The sequence below is a fragment of the Typha angustifolia genome, chromosome 7, assembly GCF_048772165.1.
Source record: "Typha angustifolia cultivar Huaian chromosome 7, ASM4877216v1, whole genome shotgun sequence".
Taxonomy (NCBI): Eukaryota; Viridiplantae; Streptophyta; class Magnoliopsida; order Poales; family Typhaceae; genus Typha; species Typha angustifolia.
The window spans coordinates 6,044,073-6,060,711 of NC_133245.1; the positions used below are offsets into that span (position 1 = coordinate 6,044,073).

Sequence of the window (16,639 nt, forward strand, 5' to 3'; positions counted from 1 at the left end):
CCAATCTTTGACCTCCGTTGGTGTGAGGTGTCGTCCTATCATCCATGGCTATCCCCTAATGTCAAGGCCTGTCTGTGATGGGGGTGGCCAATTGAGGTTTGGTCGAACCCACCCCAAACGTGCCACATTTGAGACCGGTGGTCTAGGTTTAACGCGTGGGTCGCTAATGCTCCATGTTGGACGATGAGTAACCTTCAACTCCTTTATCTTTTCTTCCATCATTTGAGTCGTTAAGAAGGCTTTCAACAAGGTAGTAGGACGAGACGCCTTAACTTTCGCTTGAATATCTCGATGAAACCCGAAGATAAAAGTGCTTTTGATGGCTGAGTTCGACCACCCGTGGACTCGATTACTAATTCTTTCAAACTCTTCTTGATGAGCTCTTATAGAGGTCTTTTGTGTTAGTTTCGTCAAGGTGGATTGGAAGTCCTCGTAGTCAAAAGGTCTGAAACACACACAAAGCGCGTTGACAAACTCCTCTCAAGTGGCGAAAGCACGTGCGCGATACACTGCTTGATACCATCTCACTGCTACGTATTTAAGGTGGAATGAGGTCAGAAGCACCTTTTGGTGATTAGGTGTCCCTTGATAAGTGAAGAATTGCTCCACTCTATAAATCCAATCCAATAAGTCACCACCACTGAATTTAGGAAATTCAACTCGAACGGTGCAGGGTTGTAGCATTTGGTTGTGTCCGTTCTTACGTCTTTGATGAAGCGACTCTGATTGTTGGAACCTTGGTTGACGTGGGGGCTTCTCCCACTCATCCCAAGGCTTCTCCTCTGGATGTGGGGCCATAGGTTTCCTCGAGTGCAAGGGAGGTAAGTTGGTGCGGTGCCCGAACGGTTCATCACGTTGTTGCCATTGTGCCTCCAAGATCGGTCCTTGTCGATTCTCCCCTCTAGGTAAGGGGCGTTCTTCATGTCTTCGATGATGCTTAGGGGTACACCTTAGAGGATGGTTCATATCAGCAAGGATGGCCTTCATTTCCAACAATGTTTGGGCCATGAGCGTTAGGGTTTGCACGAGATCAAGAGGGCCCTACGTCTGTCCTCTTGAACTCTGAGGGGATGGAGATATTGACATAACCATATGGTCCATCTCCAAGCCTTGATCGCTTACTTGCTTTATTGCCTTTGATCTTGTGGTAGCCATGACGATCCGAGGAACATTGGCTCTGATACTAGTTGTTATGAACCAGCCTGATCTAATCCGCAATGATTTTGGACTCGATGAAGCTAGTAACTTCCAAAAAGATCTACGAAAAATTTAACAGACGGATCCTCTTAAAATTTAGATATATTGTTACTCTTGAAGAGAGCTTTCTAACGAATTTAAGATCACATGATTTGGATGGTTAGATCTCAAGATATCAATCAAATAGTTGCTAAAGGTCAATTAGATCCTAGCTTGATAGCCCTCCAATGACTAGATAAATACTAGGTTTACTCCTTGGTGTGAAGAGGGAGAAGTTATTATAGAAGAGGGGGTTAGAAGTTAGAAGATGCCGACTAAAGATTTGAGCAATGGAAGAAGGGAGGTAGGAGAGGACGCCAATGCTAGAGACAAGTAAAGAGAAAAATAAGGGCCAAAGCCAATTCAATTATCTAAGATAAACTTCAATTAGTGTTTCCTTCATATATTTATAGAGGCTCACCCTAAGGACTCATCAACTGAGTTAAACAACTCTAACAAACCTTAACAAAAACCACACTTTTAGTGGTGCGTTCAAACACGAAATTTTCATTCTTTGTCGATATAAACATATGCAAGCATTCAAATAATCGCATTTGAAAGGCCCGATTTCGTTCGAACGCACAATTTGCATTCTCTGTTTTTGTGAACATGTGTAGACGGTTGCATCCCCGTGAGTGGATCCAATATAGATCGAATCGTATCATTTTTTTAAAAAATAAAATGCTAATCTAATCGATGCTTTTCTTAAAACACTTTTATGGGATCTTTCTTTTAGTTTTTACTAAGAAAAAAATACTGATATTATTACTGTTCTCACTTTTAGATAAATATAACTATTAAACATTTTAGTTAGTAAAATAGATTCTAAGTTTAGGTATTATCAATTTTGATAAATACATTTTAAACTAGAACAAGTTTGACCAATTTTATATTTTTTACCGAAATAGATCGGCACTTAAACTTGTTATCAAATGAGATCTAATTCACTGTAGTACTAATAAAAATCTTGAACTGATCAACGTTTTTATTGCTACTGAAAGACTAAATTAAAAAAAATTTATATATATAAAACGCTGATCAATTCAGCGTTTTAGGACCAAAAAAAAATACTGATCAGTATTTTTGCCTAGGAACCTATCAATATTTTTTATTAGGACTATAATAAATTAAATTCTATTTGATAATAAATTTAAGAAATAGTCTATTTTGATAAAAAAAAAAATTTAGAGCAGTGCTAGTTTTGTCAAAACGTCCAAAAACTCAGTGAACCAACCTACCCTAAAAGTTTTAGGCAAAGCCGCAAAAGTAGGGGACAGTCATCTCAATGTATTATTCTATAAAGTATAGGCCCCCCTTACAACGGCTGCCTCGACTGAGTGAGCAATGTAATTATTAATTTGTTACTGTCTGGAGATCTAAACAGTACTAGGGCATATCATATCTACAACGGCTGCCTCGACCGAGTGAGAGTACTGATATTTAATAACAAACTCTTATGGATGGAAAGAAACAATTCAAAACCGACGCTCCGCGAAGAAGCGGGTCCGAGTCCGACCTCATCGGCACAACTCTGACCTCCGGTATCTTCTTCTCCCGAATGTAATTCTTTCTCTCTCGCCGTCGGACTCCTCTTTCCTCTCTCTCGCCCCCTTTTTTATATATGCGAAAATTAAAAGAAAGGGAGAAAGAAAGAGATCTATAGATTTCGTACGCTTCAAGTCTAAGATAAATTGATCGATTCCTTTCTTTCCTTCCCCATCTCCGCCAGTAAGCATTTGAGCATTTGAGGTGGTTCGATCTTTACCTCCAATTTCTGCAGTAAGGATGCTCTTCTGTCGCACTCTGATGATTTCTTGGTTTTCTTGAGTAATCCCCAGCTATAATATGCTGCCTTTTCTTCTCTCTCCTTCTACCTTTTCTGTGTGGTTTTTTTCGGAATGAGGACGCCCGCTGATTTCGTTTGCTTTTGCCGTCAGAGGATAGTAAACTTTGTTTTCTTTTTGATGAATTGTTTTTATGTTGCCTTTCCTTGATCTTGTTGCAGTTATTGCTGAGGAGTCGAGATGATAGGAGGTTTTCTTACAAGATACCTTGTGTAAGCACCTGCTGATCTTGTAATCCCTCTCCACTCATTTCTAGGCAACTAATAGGGAGGTTGATCTTGGTTGATTAGTCTTCCTTTGACCCAAAATCTGAAATGTTCTTTGTGTCTGCAGATTGGTGCTCGGCTATGCTTATCCGGCTTATGAATGCTATAAAACTGTGGAGTTGAACAAGCCGGAGATCGAGCAGCTTATATTTTGGTGTCAGTATTGGTATGCTCTTTCTAGGACATTTCTAAGAAGTATTGGATCCTTATTTAAGGTATCTGAGATGTGGCAGCTACAGATTTGTTAGTACCCTTTTGTTTCATCCTTTTTTCAGGATATTAGTTGCCATGGTAACTGTCCTGGAGAGATTTGGGGATGCTTTTATATCATGGTAAGCTTAACAGCTGGCTCACATTATGGGTTGTTCTCCTTTCATTGTTTCACAAGTCTGTATCTTGTCTACCTTGTTGAAGGTTGCCGATGTACAATGAGGCGAAGTTGGCATTCTTGGTTTACATGTGGTGTCCGAAGACAAAGGTAAAATTTGTGTTTCCAGTCATATCTTGAGTACTTGCATTTAATGATTTATATGATGCTATGGCAGGGAACAACATATGTCTATGAAACCTTCTTTCGTCCATATGTCGCAAAGCATGAGAATGAAATTGATCGTAACTTACTTGAGCTGAGAGCAAGGGCTGGGGATATTGTCATCCACTATTGGCAAAAGGTCGCCAGTTATGGACATACAATTATATTTGAAATTTTGCAGTATATTGCTTCTCAGTCACCATCACAGTCTACAAGATCACGCCCTGTCCAGGTGCTCTTTTATTGTGGATACATGTTCGTGTGGTCTCTTTGTTACTTGATATAACGAACACACACACACACTTAACTTAGTCATAAATACCTTTACCTGGGTTAATGAAGGTACATCTAAACTATCTGTGAGTAGCATTGGCTCACTTTTTCCTCACTCAATGATTCATCTAATTGCCACATCAAACTTGCTGCCGTGAAATGTTTCTCTTTGATGTCCATCTGTTCCTAATGCTTGGCAAATTCCTCTTAATAGGTTCATAACTTTTCAATTTTCACATGCTAATGGATAAAGTCGTAAAACCAAGATATCTTTTTTCCACTATGGTAATAATATCAGATTTCTTGAACCTAGATAAAAGCATAAGCATGGAAATGTTGATTACGAAAGTCTAAAGACTTACATTATGTAGTGTTTTAAACTTTTAGTTGTACAAATATTTTCATGAAATCATAAAACCCATCATCACATCCAAGAATACCTCTTCTTGTGTACCAAGAAGGCACCAATACTTCTACTTCTAGTTTGTCAAATGGTAGTGAAATCATACACTAGTTCTGTTCGGTCTATGCATCCAATTACTTCTCATGGCTAAACCTATTGACACTACATGTTTTGCTATATATGAGTTAATATAATTGTGAAAAAAGCTATTCTATATTTATTAAGGTTACTCATTTTGTGATGTCCACTTCTTTAAGTCTAGAAGTTTATTTCTGTAAGTCGGAGAAAAATTTATAAATAGTAGAGAGATACTTTTAGACCATTGAAATATGCCAAAAAGAGTATCCAAATTAAAATTATTAATTTAATTGTTGGATATGGCTTTTAGTCCTGATAATATAGGGATACGTAAGGACAGAGACATTTTTCATACTTTTTTTGTTCTAAATATAACCATTTTGGTTATTTGGTAGCATGATGCATGAACTATATATATATATATATATATATTTATGTATCAATGTATGTATGTATGTATGTATGTATATATATATATATATAATCTAATTATTGGTACTTGGTAAGTAGGTTTTTGATGAACTTTTGACACTATGAATCATAGTTATTAGAATCGGACTGGACTAGGTGGTCAAATTGGTGAACTAACTACCAAGTTGGTTTGGTTTTATCGTCAGACCGGAAATGCACTTGACTTAGTAAAAATTGGTTGACTTGGAATTGTGCAACTTGAACATGTTTCTGCGAACTGACCGAGTTGCTCTTTTTTATTATATAAAAAGATTACCTAGTCGTCCTTATTATTAACTATTATAGTAATTTAGTTAATTAAAATAATTAAAAGTGTAATTAATACATTGCTTTTATTGATTGCTTTTAGTTTTTATAATTATCTAGAACTCTAAGTATAGTAGTTAAATATTTAAAATAACTCTAAGTAAAACCAACAGTCCGATTGGGTGACCCACATGTTGAACCACTCAGTAATCCGACCACTAATCAAGTCAACGTCCAGTCTGATTTTGATAGTTATGCTATGAATTGCTTATTGTGGATGGAGTGATATGCATTTTTTACCATATATTGTATGGCTTGACAATAGATTGCAAATATATTTTTTATTAGTCATATCTTTGCCATATCTATTTCTTGTTTTTTAAGGATTTGTTGCATCTTCGTATCCATATCCGTATCCTATTATAGCTGTATCTCGTATTCGTATCCGTATTCGTATCTGTGCTTTATAGCAATTTGATAGAGAGAACTTGTAATATGCTGTAGGACAAGTGAACGATCCTTAGTTTGTTATCTTATTGATATTATTGACTTAAGAAAGTTTTTGAGCACTGTCCAAAGTGTTGGATCATTTGGCCACAAAATAGTATTAGAGTTTGTCCTGAGGCCCATTAGCATTCTGAGACCTTGGGTTCAATTGTCCATTAATGGCATGTTTGAGAGTTGTGATTGAATGTCCATCTACCACACCTACAATTTGTCTTGGCTTCCTAGACTTTATTCTTGGTTTACATTTGCAAGGGCATGTCAGTTATGCTCCTATGAATTTTCTATCAGATCAAGGTTTAGGATAAGATAAAATAAGAATTGTTCTTGACTTCTGAGGGTTTTGGCATCGTGAGCTCTTCGTTTAAAATTTTCAGCTAATATTCTCTGCTCTTTTTTATACAATTTTCACTATTGCATTCCTCTAAGTCCCCTTTTCTTTTATTTAAAACTATTCCTTGGCTCTTAAATAACAAGCTGAGATTTTGGCCTAACTAGGGTGTCCATAAGTGTGAGAGGGGTTTTTCATGCCCAAATCAGATTGGAACCTATTAGAGACAGTCAGGCTAGCTACCCACCCTTTGGGTTGAGATTGAACTCCGTATTTTGGAAATAGAACTCGCCTATCATCTGAGAGATATATGGAATTTGGTCAGGGTATATGCATTGGTTAGGGTTTACAAATTATATTAGTTTTTTTTTTTTTAAACTTCTTTGGTTATGAAAAATTGTTCCTGATGGGAGAAGATTGCTTACTGATGTCACCATTTATACTCACCACCTTATATCACCATTTGTACTGTCTGTCTCTGACCATTGCCGCACTGCTGCCTGCCTACTTAGCTGACCCCATTGCTCGTCATGTCTGAACAAAGGAGCAGATGAAGTGATCACAAGGTTCACAGTGGTAGTGCGAGCTACTGTCGACTGGTATGGGGGCAGAATTGGAGGAGGATTGGGAGCAAGAGATGGGGAGGGAAGGTTAGGTGCTAGAGGAAGAAATGAGTCAGGGATGCTAAGTTTTTGGTTGGGAAAGGGGAGTTTGAAGTAGGAATCCTAGAAAAGCTCATAGGACAAAGGCCTTGGCCCAATTTGAGCTGTTTTAGATCTTTACTCTAGGCCTGAAGTTGGCTAACCCTAGGGGTTGAGCTCTAGCTTGATAGCCTAGAGCTCGGCTCAAAGCCTGAAGCACAAGCTTGCTTAGTCGGCACATCCTCGCTTTTGACTTCCTAGATTCTAGTGCTGCAAGCAACATGCATTGATTTGAAGCCAATTAATGATTGAAAGTGTGACTGTTAGATCTTGGCTCCGCTTGTACATTAGCGAGATAGAGAGGGGACCAAATAGCTGGTTTAAGTTGCGAACATGTCTTGTCTTGTCTATAAAACAAGATATTAGGTCATTTAGATTTGCCCCAAACCCAATAGTAAAACTGGCTAATTTGGAGAGAAAAATTGTAATTTGGGAGCAAAGTCTCATTTGACCTTGAAAAATGATTAATCTTTCAAGGATAGAATTGTTAATTAGGTGCTTGTTTTCCTATAAATAGTGACCAATCATATTCATTCTCCATCCCAAATTCCATGCATATTCTCTCATTCTCTATTTTATCCGCATAATCTCTTGTATATTTATAAACTACTAGGCTTTTTCTTCCCTTTTAGAGGCTTCATCCAGGACAGCCACACTGAATAGCCCTTTACTATCAAGAGGAAGACCTTCTAAGTGTGGAAGAATTTTGAAAAAACAATTTATTAAAATGAATGAAGTGAAATTATAGATACAAAAGCTTAATGTAGAATTTGTAATTTTAATATTTCATCAGCTTGGTTAGGCACAAATCAGCTTCATAGGTATCTTAGGACCAACTCCTTAAATTATTAAGACATCTGACAAACTATACTCAACCAGTCTGTTGATAATCTTAGTGTATCTAAATTTTTTGATAAAAAGATCTAAAAATGCTAAGAATTTGGCTTCTTGTCAAAGCCTTACTATTTATACTAATTTATGGTATTCATTTTGTCAAATATATCGCAGCGAGCTCTGAGTCTATTTTAAATGGTTCTCACCATACAAATATCAAAAAGGCTATATCGAATATTATATGAAGAGTGAGGCAAAATCAATTTATGTCTTGCAACTTTAAGTAAAAAATTTCTTTTAACTTTTGTTATTTGAATTTTATCAAACAATTGGTTAGTTGTGTACTTTTACATTTTATTGATAAAAATGGGTAATCCAAGAACAAATTGTTGATTTTAGAAGGCCAAAGGAGAATATTATGGTGAAGTGTGAACTAATTAACCAAAACCTACAGTTTAAAATATTCAAAATAGCACTTTCTTTATTACTGTAGACAATGCATCAATTAATGTAGTTATCCAAGATTTCAAATATTTACATACTTATCATGCATGGTGATTTCTTTCATAATAGATGCATTTGCATAAGATTTTAATCTTATAGAGCAAGGTAGGTTTGATTTTGAAGATATTAAAATAGTAATCGGGAAAATAAGACATATATTGGACATATAATTGCTTGTGAGAAAAGAGTAGGAGCTTTTTGACAAGTTTATAGAAGATGCTACCTAAAATGTAAATAATTTTCTTTAGATGCACAAATAGGCAAAACTCCACTTAAATTTATTGGATGTGGTTATTAAGAATAAGAACACACTTGTGTCTCCTTAAATTTTGTTAGACGATTAAAATGTCCTACATAAGCAGAGTGGTAAAAGTCCAAAAAAGAGGATGTTTTGAAAATGTTTTCCTGATGCAACCACTCTTTATGCTATTTAGGCTCTTGCTATTAGATAAGATCTTATCCATGTTCTGAATATTATTAGTCTTTTTGAACGCTTTTCAAGATGCCCATTGTTTTTTCTGATGTTATGAGAAAATTGTAAACCAGATATTCTAAATATTTTGAGCCAATTGCATATGTTATTTGCTTTGGAATGTTTTTGATTCTTGAATGGAAGAAAATGGCTCTTATGTACTCATTTAGTGCTATATATGAGGATAATCATGATCTTGCCTACGACATCATAGAATTGTTTTCATCTTCAAAAACTATTTATAGAGTATTTGTTTTTATTGAACTTTTCTTCTCAAACTAACCAACTGTTCGTAATAATAGTAATTGCATTAGAAGGCACTACATCTTAAGAAATTTTTGATCTCTTTTTCTCAAATTATGAGAAAAGTACGGTTTTTGGAAAGTGTTAAAAGTTCAACATTATGCGAATGTGTATAGAAGCTTGCATAACAATAGAAGAATTAGTAGTAGAAAGAGAACTAGTTTTATCACTAAAACTTATAAATGATTTTAAATATTTCGAAATTTTCTCATTTTGCTTCTGTAGGATTTTTTTTTTTCGTTCTCTGGGATGTTAGGGAGATGTAACATCTAGTGCAGTCCTATATTTAACTACTATCTTCAACATACTACCAGTAGAGTGCTATCTTTAACCTATTATCAGCAGAGCTCCGCTTCGGTTGTTAATCCAAAAGAAGCCTTTTACCTTTCGGCCACATCTTGTACACACGTGGAGATGCTGTTCGTTTCTTAATGATAAGAATATGTTGAATCATATTTATTATTTTCTCAATTACTATTTTAATATCTTCAAGATCACCTTGTATCTATGATTTCGTCTTATTCATTTCTATTAAGTTGCTTTTCAAATGGCTCAAAATTTTGGTGGGCTTCCTTTTGCTAGTTGTGGACTGTCTGGGTGTAGCAACTATAGGGAAAATTACTGGAGGATGAAATATTGGGTTTTCATCTTGTGTTCAAACTCCATCTATTACGAATCAGATTTGGAACGATCCATTTGTAGGATGATCTTGAGATTTTGATGGGTAGTAACCTTGAAATTCATTGATCTAATGGCTTTAGAATGAAATCAATCGGAGATTCGGATGAAAAATTAGAGCTAAAATAGTAGAGTAAGGTCAGAATGGGGTAGGAATAGGAAAAACCGACGTTGTGGAGGTCATCGGAGGGTGACGGACGACTGTGGGATGGTGGTGGTTGGCCGTATTAGTGGGTGGCTCGTGGAGGTAGATGGCGGCTAGGGTTTAAAGATGGAGATAGGGTTTTTAATTTAGATCTACTCTTATGAAAAATAAAATGCTACGATTGAAAGTAATACAAGTTAAATAAACTTAACTTAGCTTAACTCAATATTCATTCCAGGTCTAAACAAATAGGGTTGCACTCCATATATTTATAATGGCTAATTCTAGATCGACTTTCTTTAGGATTTGCTTATTAGCTTTTCTAATTCAACTAGGTCTTTTGCCTTACCGGTTTTCCTAACTAAATAAAATTTGCCTTAGTGACTTACATAAACATGAATCAATTAAAGGATAAATAGTTTTGACTCAACCGACTCAACTAACTTAACCCACGTGGTCAGATCGTAACACCATCATATTGAAAGAAGATTTCATAGAATGATCCACAACTAGAATTAAAAAGGGATAACTACTTGTCGACCCCTTTAACTATAAGTCATTTCCACTTTCACAAAACACTTTAAGGTAGTGTGGTAAGGATTATCATCCTGTGTCAAGTACCATATGTCCAAGTTCAGAAGTGCCTACACTAAAATACCTAAACCTTAGGTGTCGTGACCCAACATGAATCAACTTGCTACTATTATTAGACAGGAGAGAGTTGATATTTCATCTTTTTCTTTTTCTTTCTATTTTGTTGGGATGTACAAATTTACCTTGGATCACTTTCTTGGTGAACAAATATGATCTCCAACATTTGTAGCAAACTAGCAACCAGTGGTACAATATCTCATATTTTGTGAATGATGTATTACTGCCATTAGGAAAAGAGTAACTTTTATTTTTGAATTATTACAGAGGTCATCAAGCCATGGTTTAATAGCTGTATATTTGTGTCTTACCTCCAATTGGACTTTTATATTCTCACCTCAGCTAAAACCATGTTCTGCAAGTCTAAGTTTTAAGTACTTCCTAGTACTTCCTACTATGATAAAAGATATAAATGGCCTTCATTTTTTGAGACAGAGTCATAACAACCTAATACAATTTCTTCCATATTTGCTAGGTGGCCTTTTCCAATGTTCAACTATGAAATGTTAGGTGAAAGGAGCTAGCTTTAAATAGGTCAATTTCATGTAGGGGTGACAAAAATTAATCTGATCCGATAACTCGACATGATAACCCGGTTGTTAATCGGGTTTGGGTCATAAACAGATCAACTCGCCTGACCCGATTATTAATTGGATCGTGTTCGAGTTTATACTTCTAACCTGTTTGACCCATTTAAGTAAACGGGTTGGGTTAACTCGCCAATATGCTATATATATAAAAGTTTTTTCTAACCCTACACCCAACACATTTGACTAAATCCCCATTTCCCAACTCTAAGAGGCAAGTGCCGTTGCCCCTTACCCATGCCCATTGCCCGATTGCACTTTGCCGTCGGCCGTTGCCCCTTACCTCTCACCCCTAGCGTCGGCGTCCCTTACCTCGAGGTCCTTAAGCCATCGCCGATTGCCCCTTACTCCTTACTCCAAAATCCTCACTTACACCGTCCTCTTCTCCCTTATCTCTGTCCAATCTCTTCGATTGCCGTCTGCTGCCTGCCGCAGTGCCTCCCACTTAGTCTCCACCTGCCGTCTACCTCGAGAGTTTGATGGTGTTTGCCTGCGGTGCCTCCGAATCTCTCCAACCACCTCTGTTCGCGGTGCCTCTCGGCTCCCACCTCTGTCTCCACCTCAGTCCGGGTGCCTCCCACCTCTCTTTGAATCTCTCCAACCCTCTCACCCTCTTCGAATCTCTTCATCGCCTTTGCCTGCTGCCTTCATCACCGCTGTTGCCCCGGCTCGAACACCCTCGCCCCCTCCCCCCCCCCCCCCCCCAAACGCCCCTTCTACGATAGTATAATCTCTATTGATCATGTCGCCTTCTCTAATGTATCTAATATGTTCGTTTGTTGGTGTTGGATAGTTTAATGCTTTGATTTGTAGAGCATATCGGCTTTTAAGCGCTAGAAGTCATCCTCATTCTGATGTTTGTATCCTGATAATTTGTTTGATCCATTCACTTGATTGGATCTAGTTTTGTTGCTTTAGAGAGTATTGTATTGGATTGCCATTGTTAAGTACTTTTATTCGTTCTAAATTCTTATAGCTATTGTCCATTGTGCTAATTGTACACTTGTTATTCTGCTCTTTAATATTGTCCTTTCTGGTTAAATTAAATACAAGCATATTTTTCTTGTATAGGTTTATAATAAACAAGTTAGACGGGTTGTGTTAACGTATCAGGTGGTTAACATGACCCATTTAAGTATACGGGTTAAACGGGTCGTGTTAACCTGACCCGTTTATTAAACGGGTTAGGCGGGTCAGATCATGTTACTCATTTATTAATCGGGTTGTGTTTGTGTTTATCAGATACAACCCGTTTATTAATCGGATCGTGTATATGTCAAGGTAAAGTTGACCTGACTAATCCGACTCGACCCACTTAACCCGACCCGATTGCCACCCCTAATTTATTGTTAACGTCAAATGCTGCCCAACTATTAGTGGTTGAACTTGAACTTGTATGTGTTACTTAAGTAAGCTTTATGGGCTTGATTTGCTTTTAGACCATTTTGACAAAGAGTGTAAGAGGTACACTAAGAAGCAGGGAAGACTCTAGTCTAGAAGATGGCTTTATAGAACTAGTGTTAGAAACTAAAAAGGAGAAAACATTAGATCATCATAATTGACTGACCATTACATACTTCAAACTCTGAATAATAAAACCAACAAATTACTAATCTATCTTGATATTTTGGATCTACCTAAAGAGTCCTACAGGAATAAATTACAACATCATTTGCTGTTTTGGACTATGTACTGAGATTAACAACACACAGGTTTAGCCCCTGTGACTACGAAATGAATGGTTCTCCTCTTAGAGATTTTTCTACAAGTTCATCATTACTAAAGCACATATAGTGGTTACTGAAAGCTAGTTCCTCATATTCTGCAGCGAACTCTAATGATAGGCTGCCAAGCAATGTATTGAGTTGCAATTATTCTCTTGCTTGTTCATTTAGAGCTCTGTGGAATGTCTGTGACAATCTTACATGAGGTTTGGAGCTGCAAATTAGTGAGATGAGAAAGATAGTTGAAAACTTGAAATAGTATCGATTATGTGAGGATGTCGTTAGTGATAGTAAATAACATGAGCAAGTTGCTGGGATATCTTGATGCTATTGTTTATGCAGCAGAATTTCATACACACAAAAAGAAGAATCATATTTACATTACACACTGATGTTACCCAGGGATATCGTCTAATCATATTGAGGCTGTGTTTTAACTAGCAATGCTTTTCGAACAAGAGTTCAAATGTTTCTCATGTATATTTTGATTATTTTCTATTGATCCAGCAACAGCAACAATTACAGAAAATTCGCCGAACATCATCAATGGTAACAACTCAACAACCAGCTGTTTCGCAGCACCTCCAGCCACCCCCTTCTGAACCTTCTGGCCCCAAGATCCAGCGGCAGGAATCTGTAAAAGCAGGTCCATCGACACGTCTAATCCATCTGCAAGAACCCACAAAGTCAGTTGCACCAGGTGACCAACCTACAGCATCTGCAGGTCTACCGAACTCTCAACCTGTTGTCCTTCCAACACCAACCGCCACTATTGAGGGTGAAATGGTGCATGTTAGTGTGACCACCACTGCAGATAAAGAAGACCCAAGGCCTCCCCGACAAGAGATACCAGTGGAGGAGGCAATCCGTCTGACCCGAAATAGGATGCGGAAGCGAGCTGGCACAATTGCTCCTCCAAGTAGTTAGCTCAACCTGATATCTGTTTGGATAAAGAAATGGCTGATGATTAGTTTGCAGAGATCAATTTGACCTATCTCAGCCAATGTAAATATTAGAAATATGTGGATATTGTTGGGTGTAGGTTGCTGTAGAAAAGTAGCTTAGATTGCGCAATCATCTCAGTGATTGATTGATGCTTAGTTGCTGCAACCTTTATGATCTTAATGCAAGAAACTGTGATTGCTGTTCCGTTGGGTTTCTGGAAGGACCTGTAATGGTCCTGAAATTGGTGATTTTGTGAGCTTGATTTGATGATGGTGACGAAAAGAAACTTGAGCTGCTATGGTTGATTGTGATATCTGGTGCTGAGAATTAGTGGAAGCTGTAAAAAAGTTTGTTGTAGCGTGCGAACAATAATGGGTGCAAGTAGCTGCTCTTGGGACAATTGGAAGTTAGTTGATAACTGGGATTACTCCGTGGTGTTTATGCTTTCAAAAGTTCTGACATTTTAGCGTTTCTAGGGAATGTTTTTGCAAGACATTCCATTCTATAATAACACTAGCAAAAATTAGCTTTACAGGCGTTCATTTTGCGTAATGCTTACGTTTATATAAACAGCGCGTGCGTACTCGTTCTATATAAATAGTGTGCACTTTTTATATATAAATACATAATATATTTTGTGTCAGCAATGCACATTTTTGGCCCATACATGTTAATATGATTATAAAGTGGAATTAATTTGCAAATCATTCACCTTTCCCCTTTGTCTTAGGTAAATTAACTGGTTAGGTCTGAAAAGAAGAAACTGTTTTCTAAATGGAATCAAAAGAATATATATATATATATATATATATATATATATATATATTTTCAAAAACTAAAATGGGCATCCTACAAACTTACTGAATTAGCTTGCCCCCTCAAACTCAATAACAAAAAGATCAGTTTTAGACACCTTACCTGCTACCTCATAATCCTAAATAAAAAAAGGTTGAATATATCAGTTTTTTACTTAAGTTGCAAAGCGCTGAAAAGTTTTGACTCTAAAGCCCTGAAAAGTTTATCAGCTTAATCTAAATATAAAACGTCGAACGCTGTATTCTTATTAAAGACACAAAGAAAAAGAGAAGACTATTCCTTGATATGTATTTATCTTTTATTTTAAAAGAAATAAAGAGAAGATTTATGTGTTATTTAAATAAAGTAGAGATAAATTAGAAAGACTTATCATATTACAATAGGAAATTTTATCTTACGTTGTGGACATCCACGAGAAAATAATTTTACTAAATTGCCTCCCATATTGATGAATATGTGGGATGGTATTGGCTGATAGATGTAAAATAGAAAGTAACTACATTGTCCATTGTTGTAGCTGGGTTGAAGACAAATTCCCCCCAAATCAGTCTCTTTTCTTCTGTCATATTTCTCAACCTAAACATAATAAAAGAATAGCCATAGCTAGGTTGAAGACAAATTTTCCTCAAATCAGTCTCTTTTCTTCTGTCATATTTCTTAACCTAAACATAATAAAAGAATAGCTACATTTTAGCATAGGGGAAGAGAAATTTGTGAGGCTTCACGACATTGAAATTGTTATCTCCTATACTCCACACTACACAATAATGATTGGATGATTACGAAGGTAAAACAATGAAACCTTAAATATTGTGAGCATTGTTTTTGTTAATCTTTTCAAAAGATGTGATTTTTATATTCTCTATATTCAAACCTTTTATTTGAATAATCCCTAGGTTTAAGGAGTTTGAATACATACAATTTTTCTCTGAATCATAAATTTCTATTCTTGATGTGTACTATATTATTGTAAGACAAATGATATTAATGTGGTTGGTCTGTTGTTATCTCCTAGTGTTTAGATAATATGTACTACTTTACACTTTTACTTTATTATTGTGGGTCGGTGATAAAATTGTTCTTAAAGAAATGTAGGCGTTTTCTCTAATTGTATATTATGCACGCACATTGTCTATGTCTCTCTATGTTATGATTGTTGTAGTAAATAGAGGTAAATTAAACAAGAAAAGGTATGTGAGACGAAAGGTTTCTAAAAGATGTAGATCTTGATACATTTTGTTGGATGAGTTGTAATATCCTAGGATATGAAAGATATACTATAAACATCTCACTTGGCACTGCATGTATTGATGTTAGAATTAGATATCGAATAATTCGCTAGTATAAAAATTATAAAAATTATAAAAATTAAAGGATAATAGTCTCACGAGTTAGAGTTCTTTTTGGCTCTGATTTGAGTGTATTTGAAATTCAGATAAAATAGTTATAACCGAAAGGGTGAGGAATGTTAGAATCTGGTTGAAATAGATTATTTGATATTGTCGTGAAATGGTAGAGGTTGGTCGTAGGATAGTGTGGCTCGTAAGAGAAGATGGTGGATAGGGCTTAGTAGCTTTATAGGTTTCTAGAGTTAAGATATACTCCTAGGAAAATAAATAATAATATAAATGCTACGAATAAATAGTAAATACAAGATAAATAATAATAACTTAACTCAGTACTTATTCCACACATAAAAATAACCGAGGATTTCTCCTATTTATAAAATTAGAGCCGTAGTGGATCGGATCCAATCGCCTTATTGGGGCTTACATCTATTTTTTTTTTTCTTTAGTTGGATCAACCTAAGGGGTTGTTTGGTTTCTTGTACTTAGAAATACATATATGCATTAAGTCTGTCTTTTCGATCTCAGTTACCTTTTATTTTGAAATACACGTTTCTCTAGATGTTGCATCTAGAAAAACAAATAGATTATTTGGTTGATTGTATTTTATAATGCTGTATTTGTTAAACACATGTCTCGTTTGTTATATTTTATAATAATGTATTTGATAAATAAGTATTTAGTTGTTGTATTTTATAATACTATTTTGACATTATAATTTTAAGTATTTAATTATATTTCTTAGAATC

The 16,639-nt window shown here is 36.0% G+C and overlaps 1 protein-coding gene across 4 annotated transcripts; it reads left to right on the forward strand.

Annotated features, from left to right (window-relative positions):
* The first annotated feature begins 2,657 nt into the window (after positions 1-2,657).
* On the forward strand, positions 2,658-13,932 carry LOC140763362 (putative HVA22-like protein g). 4 transcript variants are annotated; one of them, XM_073101522.1, is made up of 7 exons: positions 2,658-2,777; positions 3,242-3,292; positions 3,414-3,512; positions 3,622-3,678; positions 3,761-3,824; positions 3,892-4,110; positions 13,297-13,932. In XM_073101522.1, exons 2-7 carry the CDS (start codon positions 3,261-3,263, stop codon positions 13,708-13,710), a joined length of 885 nt encoding a protein of 294 aa, XP_072957623.1. In that variant the 5' UTR covers positions 2,658-2,777; positions 3,242-3,260; the 3' UTR covers positions 13,711-13,932. The 4 variants fall into 4 exon arrangements, with proteins under 4 accessions (XP_072957623.1, XP_072957620.1, XP_072957621.1 ...); XM_073101519.1 differs by having other exon boundaries at positions 2,669-2,777; positions 13,291-13,932; XM_073101520.1 differs by having other exon boundaries at positions 2,691-2,796; positions 13,291-13,932.
* Positions 13,933-16,639: the final 2,707 nt, after the last annotated feature.

Excerpts from the sequence above, each read along its gene's own strand:
- LOC140763362 (XM_073101519.1), top strand. The coding sequence starts at position 3,261 with ATGATAGGAGGTTTTCTTACAAGATACCTTGT. Across the intron at positions 3,513-3,621 it reads ATATTTTGGTGTCAGTATTG|GATATTAGTTGCCATGGTAA; the intron begins GTATGCTCTTTC and ends TCCTTTTTTCAG. Across the intron at positions 3,825-3,891 it reads TGTGGTGTCCGAAGACAAAG|GGAACAACATATGTCTATGA; the intron begins GTAAAATTTGTG and ends ATGCTATGGCAG.